General features: G+C 43.6%; 1 protein-coding gene and 2 long non-coding RNA genes across 4 annotated transcripts; 2 read left to right on the forward strand and 1 right to left on the reverse strand.

Moving 5' to 3' along the window:
• Positions 1-380: 380 nt before the first annotated feature.
• FBXW10B (F-box and WD repeat domain containing 10B) lies at positions 381-18,177 on the reverse strand. The gene is made up of 14 exons (XM_083487479.1): positions 17,453-18,177; positions 16,787-16,930; positions 15,056-15,262; positions 14,396-14,523; positions 13,997-14,116; positions 13,431-13,540; positions 12,632-12,835; positions 11,326-11,447; positions 9,878-10,026; positions 8,903-9,045; positions 7,223-7,381; positions 6,333-6,598; positions 4,118-4,252; positions 381-2,527 (listed from the first exon to the last, which is right to left on the reverse strand). The coding sequence occupies exons 1-14, from the start codon at positions 17,994-17,996 to the stop codon at positions 1,653-1,655; spliced, it is 3,306 nt and encodes a 1,101-aa protein (XP_083343605.1). The 5' UTR covers positions 17,997-18,177; the 3' UTR covers positions 381-1,652.
• On the forward strand, positions 2,486-12,822 carry LOC310699602. Of its 2 annotated transcripts, none has more exons than XR_014522143.1 (3): positions 2,486-2,601; positions 4,706-4,803; positions 12,685-12,822. It is a non-coding gene; the product is annotated as an uncharacterized lncRNA (long non-coding RNA). The 2 variants fall into 2 exon arrangements; XR_014522144.1 differs by lacking the exon at positions 2,486-2,601 and adding an exon at positions 3,184-3,234.
• LOC310699634 lies at positions 5,162-7,518 on the forward strand. The gene is made up of 2 exons (XR_014522177.1): positions 5,162-5,201; positions 7,241-7,518. It is a non-coding gene; the product is annotated as an uncharacterized lncRNA (long non-coding RNA).
• Positions 18,178-19,699: the final 1,522 nt, after the last annotated feature.

The following is a 19,699-nucleotide window of genomic DNA, read 5'->3' on the forward strand; positions in this document are numbered from 1 at the left end:
AATTTCAGAGTAAATCTTTAAAGGAACAGGCCAAAAGGCAGATAATTTCAGCATGGCAAAAGCTGTTAAATGTGAACAGTTTGTAGGTTTGTGTCTCTGCTAGGAACCTCCATACCAAATATGGTATTTAATGTCAATAAGAAGAACTAAATACTGATAGTAACTCAGTGGCCAGAGTCAGGAAAAACTAGATGGTGGTTTATACTATCTTTGCAAACATATGAGATGGTTAGCTGTTGCTAAAACTGCTTATAAACGGTAAAAAGAAGTCTAAAGGACAGAAAGTCCAGCACCAACTCGACTGCAATTTCCATAGAAAATTACATTTACTCATTATATTTTCCCTTTGCCCCATCCCCAAAAACAGGACTAAGGACAAATTTATTTATTTTGTTTATTAATTTATCTGCAATATTAACACAAAGCCTGTAAACTGTCAGGAACTTTGGGTGGCTTAAAATGTTTAAATTAAAACAACAACAGTAAAACCAACCACAAAATAATAATTTAATAACACACAATTTAAACAACATTTCAGTTTCAGCTGGTCTCACCAAGTTAGATTTACAGCTCTTTGCCAAGTTGGGGATCATCTGGTTGGACTTCTTTTAAATGGGATTAGTTATCCCCTTGTCTTCCCCCTTGTATAATTTGTGAACCACACAAAGCAGGTGTCAAAGATGAATCAATGCCAAAACCACACCAGCATCTGGGACAAAATGGATCTGCTCAACTTCTTCCTGTGAAGGAGATGCTAAGCATACTCTCAGACCTGTCACTCTAAGGTAGTTTCAGTGTTAGAGGAACAATATTGTCCTAGATACTTCGAAGTTTAATAAATAAACTTAATAAATATACAAAAAACACCAACCAATACAAATAACATTTAAAAACACTAAATAAAACCACACTAATAACTAAAAAGTTACCCCAAACTATTAGCCAGCCCAGCATAAACTCAACATATTAACAATTTGGAATATTGTATAGTATTAGCAGTCTAATTTATTTCAACTAGTGAAGGCTGCAGAGAGAAAAATTTGTCTTTAAGGCCCACTTAAACATGAAGTGGGATAGAGACGGTCTGATATTGCGGGGAATTTAATATGCTGCTCCTTCCACCCTGTTTGGAAGGTGGGAACAAGACCCACATGAAAAGCAACAAGTAAGGAAACAAGTTCATTACAAAGCAGGTACCGCTGTAAGAGCTGTTGTAGCCAGGTTTCTTTATTTTTTGAACATATATTAATTGATGGTGACTCTTGGACACCTGGAGGATGTCCTCAATAAGACTGCAAAGTTTAGAACATTTTCATTAAGATTTGGGCTATATGGTGAGCTTTGAGAAGTGTACACACAGTCTTAGAAACAAAGCTTACAAACAGAATCATTGTAGAGTCATGTTAATAAACCTTTCTCTAGAAACCAGGAGTTTCCCCATCATATCCAGCCCACCCCACCCCCAGTGCAGCCCAGAGTCCCACCTTCTCAGCTATGTGAAAATCTGGATAATTCAATAGAGTTTGTTAGCATTTTCTGAAAGGTAGCTTCAAGATGAGGGTAAAAATTCAGCCCAAAGCTCTCCAGTGCCAGCTGTTTGGTTTGTAGACAGTTGTTTGGAAGGACTAGCAGGCTGCTTTGAAAAGCAAAGTTCAGATGAAAACATTCTCTCCAAGCTCAGGAGCTGCAACTTTGCCCTCCTTGTTGAAATCATCGATGGGGAGACCTTTAATTTTCCTTAGCCAGGCATTTTTACACTCCTTTTCTCTGTTTGCTATAACCTTGGTCTTCTGTGCCTGATACTCGTGCGCCTTAGCTTCTTCATACTCTTTCATCTGTTGGGTTGTCAAAAGCCGGAACCCAGAATTGAGCCGGTATGGGTTTGGAGTGTGGGTGAAGAAGAGTTTGGGTCGCCGTGGTATCATGTCTCTATCGGGTTGGGCAATCTTCATTCGGGGCACTTTGATGGATTCGACAGAGCTTGTAAAGTGACCAACGACGTGCCCTATGGCAGGTGGAGATGGTATCTTTGCCTGGCGAGAAATCTTTCCCCCTCTGGCCAAGTTGCTGCATGATTGGGAACGTGTAATAGTGGGGGGTGGGATGAAGGATTTCACCCTGCTTCCAAGCAAGGAGTTCTTTAAGCTTAACTGCAGTGTTTTGGTTTCATAAGGTGTGGAAACCCTTTCCATGCCGATCATGCAACGGGCAGCCTTCAGTCGTTTCAGCTGGCTTGATGGATCCATTTTCAGTTGCTCTGGACTTTGGGCAGCAGGGGTCTTTTGGGGCAAATTTTTCTGGAGAAAGGCAGGCCCCCAGGCATCTTTGATTTTCATATTGTATGCCATGTTGGCACTGACTTGGTCTGTCTGGTAGGCATGCTGCATTGTGCTAACAGTGAGAAGTATCTGGTCACCAGACAGGGGACCATGGAAACGCCTCTTCTTTATGTGCTTTATGAAAGCATCAGCATCCTGGCCCGATGCAAAGTTGCTGGCTAAGGGCTTGTTTTCCTCTAACTCATCTCCTGTTTTCAAAAATAAAAGTGAGATGAGTGAAGATTAGCACCTGGGGGAAGGCAGGGCAGAACTTGGAGCACAGGTCTGGGCCCCTACTTGGTAGATCAGAAGACCCCCCCCCCCCAAATGAAGTCTTTTAAAAATCCATGGATTGAAAGAGGAACCTATGGGGATCAGGAGCTCCACTGTCAGAAGAGCTAGAAGAAGAGTAGCTAGCTTCCTGCTGAATGCTTCCCCTCTCCTCTCTCTGTGAGACTGGGGGCTGTGGTTTGCGCAGGATAGGGGGGGCTGAATGACTGAATCTGGGTAGGTGGGTAGGGGCCTGCAAAGCCTGATGAGTAGAGCAGGATGGGGAGAAGGCTTGGGTGTTTGTTTGAGGTGGGGAGGAATAAATCATGTTGGATGGCACTTTAGTTTTAAAGGCGGAAGTCCAAAGAGGGAAGGGATATGACTAGGAGGAAGGAGTGGTGCCAGATGATAAGCTTGTTGCTCAATGGCTCACAAAAATGTGGAGCTCACTCTGCACATTACCATGTAAAGGAGGGCCCGAAGTCTTCAACTCACCTAACTGCAGCATTGGGCTTACTGTGAGATGAATTCATTGTTGCTGATGATGTCAAAGTGGTTGCCATGGTGCGCCAAGACAAGCACAGTTCCAGGCTACTATTATGTCATGCAGGAGTGTGAGGTGGATGTTATGGAGACGAAGGGTAGAGTACGTGTTTGACATTTGTACGATCTAAAATGTATATTGGCTCTGTTTCTCTTTCTAATTTAACATCCCTTAACCTGCTGCTTTGTGGTGCTTTGTTTATCCCATTTCCCACCTGCGTCTTTACTATTTCACTTTAACATGTAGTAAAGGATATTCCCATGCCCTGACCCACATTTTACTTTCCTCACCCTCACCTTCCGTCAGTCTGTTTTAAAATCTACATTCCCCCCTCCTGTTTCGCCAAGTCAATAGGTTTTTAATGGATCTCTGATGGACCATAGAGCGCTTAGTGGGGGGAAAGATTTTTATTTGAACAAAATAGGCTTCTCGTGTAAAACCTCCCCAGATAATCTTTGATCCACCCTTTTACACAAAGAAACAATCACAAAGAAGCAATCCCCACAATACCTTCACTCAGACAACCCACATATAGCACCAGATCACCAAATCCCTTGTTCCAGCCATGGGGGGGGGGGGAGGCAGCCTCAGGAACAGCAGCGTCCAGTCTGTGATGCAGCAACGTTGACTATGTTGCCCCGCACCCAGACTCTCTGCATCAAATGCCTCCACGGCCGCCACCTGTGGTGATTAGGGCTCCTCCCAGTCCCATAATCTGGGCAATCGAGCCCGAGCTGGGCCACCCTCAAGGGCAGGAGTGCTCCTGCGAGGACATGCGGCCTTCAAGGAATGGTTGATTGCGCAAGGCCAATCCTAAGCCTGCTCGATCCTTCTTTGGCGTTTCCACTACACCTCCCAAATCTACAATTTGCATACTGTTTATTTTGAGTATGCCAATCAGCTCTAGTGGCCTAAAGCTGGACTACAGGAACAAATGGCACCTTTAAATGCAGCTGCACATTTTCAATACACCATAGTTCCTTACCTACTAGAGTTGTTACAGATTTTGAACGCGCGGCAATAGAAAAGAGTTTAGTCTGCTCATCTGGCTTCATTTCCAGGGTTACTACATTTTCGCGCATCCTGGGAAGAGGTTCCTTCAAAATTTGATAACTAAGAGCTAGAAAAGAAGGGAATAATTTCGGCTGCTGTCCAAAGCACACTTATTGTGAAGGAAGTCCTACTGAACGCAGTCAGACTTTCTTCCAAGTATATGAGAATATGGCTATATGGCTGCAATCTTCAAATGGCTTAACTCCAGAGTTGTGTCTTGTGGATTAGTGGGACTGTGCATGCCAGTGAGCTTGGGCTTATCAGTTTTGTGTCAGCTACAAACATCCTGAACATATATGAACAATGTATCACTTGATATCTGTTTCCTCTCTCCAGAAATTCTAGTTAATTGGAATATTGTGAAATCAGAAAAATGTGAAAAGTAGTCTGATAGGACTTCTTCACCAAAGGGATTATCTAACTACTGTGCAGTTGGTCTTGTATAATTCTTAAGAACTTATTAGAACACATTCAAAAGGAGTACTTCAGTAGAAACCCGTCTTACTCTTCATTATTCCAGAGAACCAAGATCAAGCCTATCTTGCAAAACTACACAAAGATTTCTGATGAATATTCCTAGGAACCCAGAAATATCCAGCCTTTCTTTCTGTAATGGAGGTAGGTTTTATAATTTTTTAATGTTGCTTTTAATATATGTGTTATGTGTTTATTGCTGTTAAGTTGCTTTGAGTATCTTGTATATGAAAAAAAAGTGACTAATAAGTCTAATCAATAATAACCTAGGAGAATGTCATCAAGCAGAATATGACGCCATCTGATGAAGGGAAGGTGGCCCTAGATTGTATATTTTCTAGTCTAAAAGCCACATTTCCTCATGGAGAACCTTTTAAGGGTCACGTGACAGTCTTGGGTGTGGCCCAAGTGGGTGAACAATGGATGTAACTTTTATCTTCCTTCAGTAGCTGAGACACAAAAGGGCTAGGTTTCTGCATGTGCGCCCACGCACACACACACACACACACACAGCCACGTGTCTCCATCCTTCATCCAGGCAAGTAAGAGGTGTTATCTTATTGTAAGGATGCATTGCAGTCAGGGCTGGATTTGGTCTCTGGGCATAAGCCCCCCAATCCTGCTCACAAATCCATGATTATATTACATGAGTTCCGCTTTTTACCTATCCAAAAAACAGTATAAAGCAGGACATTGCAGATCGCTTGTGTATTAAAACCTACAGATAATTCATTCTATCTTCAAACAGCCACCAATGACCTGAAATATCCCCGCACAGCCATCTGTTTTGCATATGTACCCAGAACTGGTTCATATACTCAGATTTTGGTTGTGCTTGCTTTACCCTGCAGCAAACTGAGTGGGCAAAAGGAGTCTGATTTCTCGGCATTTGCACAACTCAATGGCTGCATTGGGGTGTCATGCTAAAGCATAGTTTGATGAACAAGCTGGAGTGAGCCGCCGCAAGCCTCAGGTTTGAAAGGTCACCCATCTTGTCTGGTACAGCCATGAAGAGGCACTTGGAAGCTCTCACTTCTGCTTAGCCACAGCTTGTTGAGTTCTCCAAACCAATAAGCTGTGCTTAATGTCAATGTAGTTCAAAGCTAGCTTGTGTCAAATAAACCATCGCTAATGTCAACCATGGTTTTGCAGTTGGGGCAAAACAAGCAAGCTGTGGTTGAGCAAAACCTTCCAAACTCTTCTTTGTAGCCACAGCAGAGTGGCAGGGGCAGTTGTGTGAGCCCAAGGCTCACTGCAGCTTGCTCACATAATCCTAAATGATGATATATCCTTCAAACTGAGGTCCCCGGATGTTGCTTGACAGCAGTTATCATCTCTAATCATTGGCTAAACTGGCTGCATATGATATGAGTTATAGTCCAACAACATTTGGAGTACAGAAAGACTTTTCATTCCTCTTTGTGAGTGATAAAAGGAGGATCAGACCACCCTTTTACTGCATGTCAAATGCAACATAGATCAAATGTGATGCTTATCATCACAGGGTATTAGAATTTAAAGGAGAGATGACCGAGGCTGTATACAAGCCATCTAAACACCCTGGAAGAATTTGTAAAAGGGTGAAGAAGTCCCTCCCTTCTTGACGCCTACCAACACTTGCAGGATTTCACCTGCCATTTAACTTAATACTTGATGGGCATCAGGAGCAGTACCTGGAGTAGAATTTCTGAAGTATTTCGTCGACTTCCGAGTAATGTCATAGGAAAATACTGTTCTGGTGTTGTAAAGCTTCCATTTATTCCTGTGGGACCGTTTCTTCCGCCCAGAAAGTAAATGTGGCGGCATTATTTGCAATGCTTTGTCGTCAAATTTGCTCTTTTCTTTCCTTTTAGTTAGTTGTTCGGAAGCTAGTGTGTGGTCCCACACTACTTCCTCAAACTGGAACATAACCACACTGCCCAGTGCATTGACCAGTAGCCTAAAAGAAAGGCAAAGGTAGTGAGAAAACACCATGGCCAACTGTCAGAAAGTACCAAACATGTAGTGCTATAAAGTGAGGAGTGAGGCATTATTAGAACCTTCAATCTGCAAGGAAGGAAAGGTGGTATGGATGTAGCTTACTGCCACACTGCCTTTTCCTGCAACTAGTGACATGATTTTATTTTTTTTCAAATGCAAATAGCAATCACGTGGTGGGGTGGAAGACTGAGAATTATAGAATTGTAGCAAATGGGGGAGGAGAAATTTTAAACTCTCGTTCCCTTGGTGCAGTCCTAATGAAAATTGCTCCTCTAAAGCTGTCATTTGCATGGGAATGGTTCCGTTGGTTTCATGTAGTTGTTAAACAGCCATAGGGGATAACATCAAATCCCGAGGAACCCTGCACTGAAGACTCCACAGGGCTGAAGAACACTCCCCAAGCGTCACTCTCTAGAAACATCCATCCAAACAGGACCAGAACGGCAATGCCGTCCACCAGCAATTCGGACAATCACTCCGGAAGCAATCCAAGGCCCTTCACATGCCAGCCCACACATTTCCTCAGAAATGTATATGACAACCTTTATTATTTAAGAACTGGGAAATAATGTCTGCAACCTACGTGTTTTCCACTATACAGAAGGACACCACGGGGTCACCTCTGCTATTGGCTCTCAAAACTCTCAGGCAGGTCCCTGTCAGGAAGTTGAATATGCGTATCTTCCCATCCGCACAGCCACTGATGACTCTGAGATAGAGAAATCCCAGGGACAGAACCTCCCTACAAACAAGGAAAGTTGTTGAAATACAGCACTTGCTCTTATGAGGACAACATTGAGACTGTAAGGGTGTCTTGGTGTAGAATGATGAATTAACACTCCTCAAAGTAAACAAATGGAGGATGTGTTTTACAAGGAATATTCATGACTGAGGTGAAATTGGGGGGGATTATTACTAGTACAACTTTGTCTATTTGCACACACACGTAGAATGCACATAATACAGTCAATGTTCATTAATTAGTCTATTCTGAGTAGAACTTAGTGGAATACCACCCCTAGTTCCTACCCTTCCCTCATGTGTTACTCTGAGCAGAAAATATGTCAAGCAAGTGCTGTTTACTAGGAAAATGACAAATTGAGGTTTAAACAGGCTGCCACCTGAAGTGAAAAGTTACTGCAAGAACGCACCCGGATCAGCAGAGCGCTAAACGTAAGCAAACAAAATGTGTGCCAATTTACTTTTAGGCAGTTGAGGGAGAAAGAAAGTCAACACCGTGTTGAAGGATTGTATGCTGACATAAGGGGCTGGGTGGAGAACCGCCTGAACCGAGAACTGGCATTGGCTCGAGCCCAGAAATGCTAGAGGCACCTTCTTCTATGTGCCAAGGCAGGCCAGCAGGAACCTGGGAGAAGTGAGACAAACTTAGAGAAGAGGACCACAGAGAGTACAGCAAGGGTAGGTGACTCTTCAACTGTTGTTGGACTCGAACCTTCATCAGCCCCAGCCAGCAAGATCACCATCCCTGGAGTACAGCCTAGTGAATGAAGAGGCACAACTTACAGCCTTTCTGGAGTAAAGTAGTCTGATGGGGATGGAAAGTGAAAAATGGCCACCATCTTTCAGAGGCCTGTAACCACATGCCAGTGTGGTGTAGTGGTTAAGAGCGGTAGACTCGTAATCTGGGGAACCGTGTTTGCGTCTCCGCTCCTCCACATGCAGCTGCTGGGTGACCTTGGGCCAGTCACACTTCTTTGAAGTCTCTCAGCCCCACTCACCTCACAGAGTGTTTATTTTGGGGAAGGAAGGGAAAGGAGAATGTTAGCCGCTTTGAGACTCCTTTGGGTAGTGATAAAGCGGGATATCAAATCCAAACTCTTCTCCTTCTTCTTCTTCTTTCTTGCTGTATCCTTTCATCATTACCAGCTCACAACACACACACTTTTGAGATGTGATATAGACTAAATATTAACTGAAGTGGTAAATCCCATGAACAGCTTTAACGTAGAGGACCTTTGAAGGTGGAGACAAGCCATTCATAGTAGAGTCATGCTAGGTTCTGTGGTCTTAGGTTTGCCATCTTGGAGGTGGGTGGGAGTTAAAAGAAAAGATAAACCTTGTATGGTTCAAAAGCAGAGAGCTATCTCATCTCGTACAGAAGGGGTTTTGGCAATGGGGAAGATTCACAGTTCCAGTTAGCTTTGTCCTTTATAAAAACTACTCCAAACACATAAGGATCAAGAGTCATTGCTAAGGACATCACAAAGTCTGCAGCTTTTTGACTGCAATAAACAATACCTACATGGGGTGTCTGAAAGCCCCCAGGCATCTCTTGTGATTTCCGTGCATGCTCCATCCCAGGATATAGCCGTCATTGCTTCCTGTCACAAGATGCCACTCATCAAACGACAGGCATGTCACAGGGCCCAGATGCCCTTGTAAAGTCTGGAAAATGAAACGTACTTAGTTTTGCATGTTCTTTAGAGGCTTCCAGCAACCAAAGGATTATGATGCCATTGTTTACTTTGTTGGTGGTAAAGATGTGACTAACCTCCACTGGCCGCCTGTTGCTGAGTGCTAAGCATCTAACCTATCAGAAATGTCAGCTTTCTTACTGGAGTTGAAGGAGATCAATATAACCCCTTTAAAAGGGAGCAAGGAATCATTCAGACTGATTAGGCTAACTTCAACCCCAGGAAAAATTTTAGAAAGCATAATTAAAACTTTACCTGTGATTAAACATATAGACGAACAAGCCCTGCTGAAGAAAGACCTGCAAGACTTTCTCACAGAGAAGGTTTGCCTCACCAAACATTCAGAATTCTATGAGTGTGTCACAGACATGATGTATTGCAATTAGCAACCACTTTTGGTGAAGTTGTACACTAAATTCCTATTGCTGCCTACCTAGGAAACCCCTGCTGCCAGGGGCAGTTCCCATATTTCACTCTGAATGAGTGGTCACTGTAAGCCAGCTCTCTTCTGATTGTTTGACGCTTGCCTGGGTTAGTCCCTTTGCTATCCCTGTATTCATGAAATGCCAAAGAAGCTTGAAAGGTCTCGGTGACCTTTCTCTGTGTTCCCAAGGAAGATAGAGCCCCATTGTTTGCATACAAACTTTTGGCAAGAGCAGTAGAGAAGTATGGAGGGCCATGTTACCCTCCCGCCCGCCCACCCCGGCCTGAGTTTCCCCACCACTGCTCTTAAATGTGTTGCTTGGTGCCACATACTGAGCTGACAGCATTTTCAGAGTCAGCCACTGCGTTTTAAGTCTTACCTTTATCAGTATACATGTCTCAGCATGCCACACTTTCACTATGCCCTTATCGCAGGCACTCACAATGTGTGTTTCATTCATCTTAGCAGCCCAAACAATAGCTTTGTGTGCGAAAGTCTTAACGCACTTTCCAGTTTCTATATCCCACACTGTGAAAAACACAAAAAGATGCTGTTAATTCATTTTCAGCACAACCCTGAGCAGTCTCCTGGTGCCATTAAGCTGAGTGCAGGATCTCAGAGACCTTGCCAAAGACACAGACAGGCTGGGAGATGGACAGTACTCTCTTGCAAAAAAATCTCTACAGGTGGCAGCATATTTAGCAGCAGCATCTGCTCCAAAGAGTCACTCAGTCCCCTTCCTTCTGATGACCAAGCAACCCCCAGCACTTGCTCTGGAAGCAGAAAAGAAAATCCCAATGAGGACTGAGCAGCCTTAGTGGCCTTCAGCCAAAATAGAATGCTGAGTGTCTACCGGAGAGGAAAAATGGGAAACAGTGTGCATGAACAGTCTTGCTTGACCCCTTGCAACTTATGGAGGAAGGCATATTGGCACCTTGAACTGGAACACTCCTGTTAGATACAGTGCTGCACTGATTCTTGAACTTAATCTGTCCCGGGAGTCGATTTGACTCCCAAAACTGTTCAGAAACCAAGGCGCAGCTTCTGATTGACTGTAAGAGTCTCCTGCACTCAAGCAGAAGCTGTGTCAGACATTCAGCTTCTGAAAAACACTCGCAAACTGGAAAACTTACTTCTGGGTTTGCGGCATTCGGGAGCCGATTTGTTTGGCAACTAAGCTATTTGAGAACTAAGGTACCACTGTATTGAGGATGCACTGCAACATGTTATTCTGCAATAAAAGGTAAAGGTAAAGGACCCCTGACAGTTAAGTCCAGTCACATACGACTCTGGGGTTGCGGCGCTCATCTTGCTTTACAGGCCGAAGCAGCTGGCGTTTTTCCGCAGACAGTTTTTCCGGGTCATGTGGCCAGCATAACTAAGCCGCTTCTGGTGCAATGGAACATCGAAACCAGAGCAGCACACAGAAACGCCGTTTACCTTCCAGCCAGAGCGGTACCTATTTATCTACTTGCACTTTTTGGCATGCTTTCAAACTGCTAGGTTGGCAGGAGCTGGGACCAAGCAACAGGAGCTCACCCCATCGCGGGGATTCGAACCGCTGACCTTCTGATCAGCAAGCCCAAGAGGCTCAGTGGTTTAGACCACAGTGCCAATAGGAGCCTTCTAATGACTACAGTTCCCAAGATTCTTTGGAGGAAGCCATGTTTGTTTAAAGTGGTATGATTCTGCTTTAAAAGTATCTTGACGATGTGGTCATAGTTCTGCATTACAATTGTTTACCCTTTAGTTCTGCAAAGTTTAAATTTAACTATAGTATGTAGATTTTCCCGTATTTCCCTGGGAGACAGGCAACGTTTTGCTCACATTTTGCTGTGCAGTCTTTGGATCCAGACACAAACTTGCTCTTGTAGAAATCCAGGCAAGTGATGCTTCCTGTGTGGCCGTTAAAAATTTTCACACATGCCCCAGTGAGGATATTCCACATTCTAAAAGATACGGATCAAGAGCATGAAAAGAAATAAACACTGAAGTTGCATGTATGTTACCAGCTTAAAACATTGCTAGGGTGTTTCCCCCATCAATTTGGATCAAAGCGGGTTTAGGGAAAATTGCATCAAAATGCAGTATTTCTCAAGAAACAACAGAATTGATACGCATTGTGGCCAACATGGTGTATACATTGCTTTCCAAACTAGTAGCGGCAGTGCATGAGATGCTGAGTAAACAGAAGAGTGTACACAGCCAGAATATAACAAGTTATTGAAATTTCAAGCATATCTAGATAGGGGTACAACCAAACAAATGGGAATAAATATCTGGAAGCAATATGCTTTGCACGGTCTTTCTCTGTTTGGATTATGATACTGGGGTTAATGCTTCATTTCCCCTTTTCTACTATGTAGCCTACTAAATTAGTATGGGGACTGGCAATGTGTGGCAATTGGTAGATATGTGCATGAAAATTGCTTTAAGTTCTGACATTCCATTCACCTATCTTCTTGTCCGATCTGTTGGTACCAGGTTTTATAGCTTCTCTAGTATATACTAAAGTTTAAATAATTTGATGATATGGGTATGATATATTATGGAATACAATGTAACACATGGCACTATACTGTTGTTGTTTTTAATGTGCTTTCTGGGTTTCAATAAACAACGTTCAGAAGCTGACACTCCCTAAAGAACTGGAGCCACCAACAAATTAGTCCACCAACAATTTATTTGAAATTCTGTTAGTAAGTTGCAAGTGCATTGCTGTTTCATTTGCTGTTGTGTTCTGTGGTCTGTGGCTCTGTATTTCATTACTGTGTGAAGTGCCCTGGAATTGGAGAATGAAGGATGGTATATAATAATTATTTTTAAAAAATAACACGGTAGCTAATTCTGGAGCTCTCTGGCTCCAACCATCATTTGCTATGGCTCCACCCAGCACTGGAATGTACCTCTGCTCAGATTACTCCTGAGCCCTCATCCTTGTTGTGGGAGTACATAACTTATTTTAGACTCAAGGAGCATAATAATACAATGTGAAGTATTTGTAAGCCCCACTAGCAACGAAGCACTCAAGGGACGTTGAATTAAATGGGCCGTAAGTACCCTTAACATCTTCCATATTTTGCCTCCCCCCCCCCCAAATCAATGTAAAGATGTTAGGATCAGCACAGCTCACCTGATGCTGAGATCATAGCTGCCACTCAAAAGCAATCCTTTCTGTTCATTGAGGTACACAGCCCGGATGCTACCAGCATGTCCCAGAAAGGCAGGAGGGACATAGCGCATCTCATCCACATCCATCAAACGGACTTTCCGGTCCACAGAACCAGTGGCCATCAGCTTCCCACCACCATAGTGAATCACTCTGTTTGGATCCAAACTGAAGAGGAAACGAAAGTTGTAGGGAGAACCTGGTTTTATTTGATAGACTTATTTCTTTCATACCCTGCCTTTATTCCATGGTGGAATTCATCATGACAACTAATATAGTATTCCCAGGAGGTCCCCCATCCAAGCAGCAAACAGATCCAGACCTGCTTAGCTTCATATGCCCTCACACCACATCCCTGTTTGTAGCAAGAGATGCAACACTAACCAAACATTCATCCTTGCAGTCATTCTTACTATTTCCCAAAGTCTAAGCCAGGCCGCCCAGATCTGGTTTCCTCCAAGTGTTGTTGGCCTCTATGAAAGAACTGAACTGGACTACTTGCATGTATTATGGGAATGTATGTTCTACTTGTACCACTTGTGGCAACTTATTCAGTGGCAGGAGGCAGATAAAAGACACAGAGAGGTTTCCCTTAGTGTGCTGCTCCTGTGTTCACTATTTTGAAAATATCACCAGAGGTTCATGGGTTTACAAAATGCCCCATATGTTGTGGAAGATTGGTTGTTGTGAGGCACATGTAGAGATTTTGGGGGGGAAGGAGGGTGGAATGAGGCAAAACACACTTCTTGCCAGGTACACATACCTGTCTATTAGAATCCGGACATTATACCCACTGCAGAAGACATTCCGTTCTTCCAACTTGACAATGTCTACCTCTTGTCCATGATAAGCTTTGCGCAGGTATTCATTCTCCTTAAAGCAGAATGAGGAGCAATGATGGCTGGTGATATGAGAGAATGACAAACGAGGAAGTAGGTGGCCTTCTGCTTCAACTGGCAGAAATGGGCTTTGTCTCCACCACCACTTCCATCATCAGAAGCCCCCTCTACCCAGTATAGAGAATGTGCTAGGGCAAGACAGGTACACAGACTCCCACCGCAAGTTGTGCACACATATGGGCTGTTATTCCTTTCTTTGGGAAAGAAGGAGCATAGCTTCAGGTTGACACAACTTCACACTTCCATACTCTAGGCATGGTTTCTCTCTGCGGTTTCTCTCTCTCTCTCTCTCTCTCTCTCTCTCTCTCTCTCTCTTTCTCAACAGAGAGATCAACCAATGGCAGAGAACTGAATAGGGCCCAAGAATTTCCCATCACCTACTCAAACCCAATCCAAGAAAATCCAGGAATGCAGAACACCCACAATGCACCTTTATAGTTACGATTAACTTGGCCTTGCTTCGGATGATGTCACCTTCAGAGTTTATGCGAGGAATGGCAACATTGACAACTTTGGCATAGTTGGAAATTGCTCCTTTAGGGCATGACCCCTGCAACAGAAAGAAGACAAAATCATTTAGTTAAATATGTCAACACTGAAATGTTAGACCAAAAATGGCTGCAGTTGGTACAAGATAATGCTTGGCCTCTGCATGGGAGGGCAGGTCCATCCTTACTGACTGCACTCCACACACTATGACTGCAGATACGCAATACATTGAAAGCACATGATTTCCCCCAAAGAATCATGGGAACCGTAGTTTGCCCCTCAAAGAGCTACAATGCCCAGTACCCTTAACAAACCACAAGGGTTGAGAATCCCACAGTACCTGCAGGAATGCAATCTCACTTTGGAGAGCACGATTTGCTATCATATCCCTCTTGATTAGTTTGACCAGGAAGTCCCAGTGTGCACTCACGAGAGCACATCTGTTCAAGGATTTCATGTCCAGCATTCCTAGAGAATCACAAAGAGAAGCTTGTTGCTCTGTTGCTTCCTAAGAGCGAAGCATTAGAAAGCTGTTTCAGGGACTTATTAAGACATGCTGAAACTTTGTCAAGCTTTGTCAAGTTTAAGAGGCCGGAAAATATTTTTTTTAAAAGAAACAAAAAACAGAAAAGGCAATGGGCATAGAAATAACGAAGTTTAATATTGGTATATATGGTGGTGGCACAGGTAAGGATATAACAAAAAACTAACCATCTAACTATGGACACCTTATAAAATACAGCTATTTCTGCACAAATTAATGAACTCAGTATGACAAATGTGTAGCCATTAAGTATATTGTTGTCATATCAGAGCAATATTGTATGTTTTAGAGTCTGCTTTCCCTCTTCTCCTTTTTAACCCATTATGTAAAACATTAAATTTAGTTTTTAAAAGAATGTATTTAGAGATTCCTCATAATCTGAAGCCCTTGAATGTAGCTTAATTTAGCTTGTGTATAAGTAAATCTGGCACTGTGAGGAAGGCAAGAGGTTCTTACGCAATATGAACTTGGACAAGTGGATGGGCAGACAGCGAATGAAGTCTTTGAACTTGTTGACTTTGGAGGGCTTTGTGGGATGGGTGGGTACAGGCTCCGCGACATTCAGTATGATAGAGCTGCTGGCGGCTTCATCCATGTACTCTGACAATACTTCAGACATCTGACCTGACTCTTTGCTCCAAAGCCTTTGCAAACGTAGATGACCTGTGGAGTGGATGAGAAAATCAACCAAGGGAGTATTACAGAGTGGCCATAAAAAGAATGAGCAGGATAAGAAGCTTAAGTTACCCTCTATAGCCCTGCAGTGAACACGCAGCCTGTGCCTTTGAGCAATTGGACCTCCTCATACACATGTTATATATGGACCATGGCTTTGTAAGTGACATAGCCAATGTCTCATACAGTCCCACATCTCAAGAGGGGCTATGCAACACCAGATTTCCATTATGCTAACTGGGTAGTATATTGCGATTATTTACCAACAAGATGTGCCTCCTGGAGAAAACCCAGGAACAATGAAAAGTCATGGATTGACATAGAAGTGGTAGAGCTGCTGCTTCACAGGCAGAAGGTCCCAGGCTCAATCTGCAGCATCTCCAAGTAGAGACCTTGGAAGAGACCCTGGTGTGAAATCATGGGGAGATGCTGCTGGTTGCTGGGAACAACACTGAGATAAACAGACCAATGGTCTGCCTTGCTGATCACTGATCTCATCAAAACATCCACTACTGTGATTCTGGCTGTTATCTATAATTACAACTGGTGGACTGGATTGCTGGAAGGGGAATTAAGTGGAATGAGAAGAAGAGCAGAGCAGGATGGCCCGCCAGAGCTACAGGGTGGTGCAGCTCAGGAGTATCAACAAGCCTTGACATAACTTGAGTGGAGGAGGCTGATCTTAACTTTCTGATTGAGAGTTTCCCAACCATGACCTTGGGATGGCCAGCATGGCCACAGAAGCTATGCTGGAGAGCCAAGACTGCCACCAGAGTTGAAATCACAAGGAGGCAGTTAAGTAATGCCATAGCATGTTTTGTTCAGGCTAACAGTGGCATTGCCATCTGTTCCCCACCCACCCACCCACCTGCTCATACTGGGTGGACCTCTTTTGCTCCACTGGGGTGCCACTGTTAGAAGCAGATATTGACATTTGGCTGGAAGACAAAGTCTAGTCTATTGGATCAGCTGCAGAGGTTGGTGGGGTTGACAGCATGAGCTTTGTTGTACACTGCTCTTGTGATAAGGGATGGCATTGGTTAGGGTAATTTGATAAAAGGGAGATGTGACCACCTCCCAGCCCCACCACAAGTTTAACTTCTAGCCTAAGGAAGAACTCTGGAGCACCTGAAAGCTTGCTCACTATTCTGTGACATTTTGGCTGACCCAAAAATAACTATGGATTTTGCATATTAAAAGTGGCATATATATATATATATACAGTGGTACCTCTGCTTACGGACGTGATGCATTCCAGGGTGCCATTCGTACCCCAAAAAGTCCGTAAGTAAAGCGCCACTTCTGTGCGTGTGCGTGACGTGATAGAGCACTCCTGCACATGCGCAAAGCACGCAGATCACTTATGCACAAAGTGGCGAACCTGGAAGTAAACACTTACGCGTTTGCTGTGTTAATACCCAGAAAAAACGCAACGTGAACCTAACACAACTAGAGGTATGACTGTATTAGGAATGGGAAATGGATGGATGGATAAACAGAATTAAATAATACCAAATAAGTCACTCTTCTCTGAAGCAACCCCCGAGGTAAAACCAGAGGTGTGAGATGTGAGGTGGCTCCGAACCTGGGAGATAGATTTCTCCTGCTTCTTAAGAGGAATCACATCCTTGCTTGTTTGATCTTCATCTGGCACAGCTGGAAAGATTTAAATCACACAGGAGATAGAAAAAAATGAAAAAACAAAACAGTAAGAGACAAACGTTTCACAGGAAATGATTCTATATCTAGGTTCTTTGCTCACTGGTCTGCAACCAAAGGAAGAGCAGTTACAAGCTACACTTAACGTGGTCCTCTCTGAAGTCAGGTATGGGGAAGTTATGGCCCTCCAGATGTTATTGGACTCCCACTCCCATCAGACCCACCCAGAGGTGATGGCAATTGAAGTCCAGCAGCATCTGGAGGTCCCCCACCACACCCACCTCTTCACGTGAACTTCTGAATGTAACTAGATCCTTGGCTAATGTAAGCTGGGACAGTTCATTCAGTTTTGCTGGTTGACCACAAGCAACTACGATGCTGGCTGCCCCACACATATCTATGCAATGAGGATTAGCACAATAGTAAAGGATACTGTCCATTTCCCCCTCCACACATTACTGGGATGTCTGGTTGAGAGTCAGAGATAGCACCTTCAGCTTCCTAATGCATTAGTATTACCTGTTTTGTTGTCCGCCGATTTGCAAGTGGCCTCATCTTGGCTCAAGAGGATGCTAACCAGGTTGGCAGCCATCAGCAACAACTGTGAATCACACATCTGCAGCAGAAGCAAGAGGTAGTTTGCTTTGCTCCAGAAACTGGCATTTAAGAACCACTTCCAGAGGTCTTCCATGGCATGCTCCAGTTTCTTCGGATTAAGTGCCCGGTCCAAGGTGGAAGATGCTGCGAAGCTGGAGCTGACGCAGGAACGGCTGTAGGTGAAATCCTTGCTATTGGTGGACTGCAGGAGGTTCCAGGCATACTTCAAGAGGTCTTGGCTTTGGAACCGTTTTATGATCCCCTTCAAGAATTGCCCCTTAGAAATATGGCTGGCCCGCACAAACCACTCTCGGGTGGAGAGAGCCTTCCAGGACAAGATGCAGGATTTGCAATGATAGCAAACAGGCACCAAGTCTGTTTGCTTGTCACACCGCAGATCTGGAGAGTACTCTAGTTTATATTCCAGGAGCTGTGGAACCACTTCCACCACCGGGTGGGTCTTCATTGTATTAGCCTGTGTTACACACACACACACACACACACACACACTAACAGACACAAGGGCCACCAGCCAAAGGCAAGCAAGCAGCTTCCTAAGAGTCTCCCTCCATGACCCTAAATCTCTGTCTAGCAGCAACAGTTTTCTGTTTGTGGAACTCGTTATTTTTCAGAACTCCTAGGAGACACAGTTAGTACCATAATTCTCCTAGAACTTGCCAGGGCAAAACTGTCTGCAGCTAACATACCTTATAGACTCTAATAGATGGAGAGTGCTGCTTCTGTATCAATATAGACACAGAAAGATCAAACATGGCTCAGATTTTGCCCACAAAATACAGTGGTGGTGGGGGGATGTACATTCCCCCCAATAAACCCACAACCTTTTGAAATCCTAAATTCCTGGGTGCCAAGCCCTGGAGAGTAAAAAGCTGCTGCCATCTCTCTGAAAAACTTGGGAGGATATTGGTGGGTCTTGAAGGGGAGGTCTGTTTGAAACAACCATGTTTTGTTTTGTTTTGTTTTGTTTTGTTTTGTTTTGTTTTGTTTTGGTCTCCCAAGTGCTTATGCTTGTGTGCGTTTACCAGAAGTGCGTTTACCAAAAGTCCATCCAAAGTTACCATTCGTTTAACACATGTTGAGTTTACTCAAAAGTAAGTCTCATTATATTCAACTGGCCTCCCAGAAATTCTGTCTATTTGTTTCACTGTGCATCTTGGCCTACATTTTCCACTTAACTCATTGAACAGCAAGTCTCTCTCCTAATAGACTTATCAGACTCGTTATAATTGAGCACACAGTCTTCTGTGCTGTTTTTGTCTCCATGAGGGAGCACTTTGAATTCACACAGAATCTCATCTCTCTCTGCTTTCAGTTTGGGGAATTCCTTTTGGCCCTCTTCCTAGTCTTCTTGGGATTTTACCATTCTAAAGGTGTTTGGCATCATCTGACTTTAAATCATTTTATGAATTATTTCAATAGCAATAATTGCAAAGGAGAGCTCTGGTACATCACACTCTTGTTTACATCCCTTACACTGTGAAATCCATTAATTCCTTCCAACTGTCCACTTCGTGTTCAGTTTTGAAACCAGTCACTAATCTGTAATAAGGTCTGTGTGCTTATTGCATTACTACTACATTTCCATCATATCTGGTTTGCTTCCAGGTGGTCAATATTCTGTGGGAGGGATTCGATCATATATTAGCACATTTAGGTTTGGGCTTCAAAAGTGAAGTGTTATTCTGCAGCAAGCTCACTTTTTTAAAAAAGGAACCCGCTCAGATTTTTTGCAGTAAGAAGAGTGCAGACCCTCCAAGCTTCCCAGAGTGGCTGGGGCAACCTAGTCAAATGGGAGAGGTATTGGTATTATTATTATTATTATTATTATTATTATTATTATTATTATTTAGGACACCCTATTTTCATCAGAGGAATGTTGGAAGGTGTGAAAGTGTAGGGTAATGATGAACTGATGAAAGCTCATATAATGCTCAATAAATAGTGGACGTTGCATAATCTCTGTGCAAACAAATCTAAATGAATGCTCAACAAACAGTGGGTACTGTGCAGGTTCCAAGCAATCTTTGTGCAAACAAATCAGTGTGAATGTTCAATAAACAGGTTGCCTAGAAGTGGTGGAGACTTTTTCCTAGACCAATAGCTTCAGAGGTATGTGGAGCCACTCTTCAGCAGGAAACAGTAGCTGGC

Source organism: Podarcis liolepis (assembly GCF_965112155.1).
Source record: "Podarcis liolepis genome assembly, chromosome: 2".
In the NCBI taxonomy this organism is placed as follows: Eukaryota; Metazoa; Chordata; class Lepidosauria; order Squamata; family Lacertidae; genus Podarcis; species Podarcis liolepis.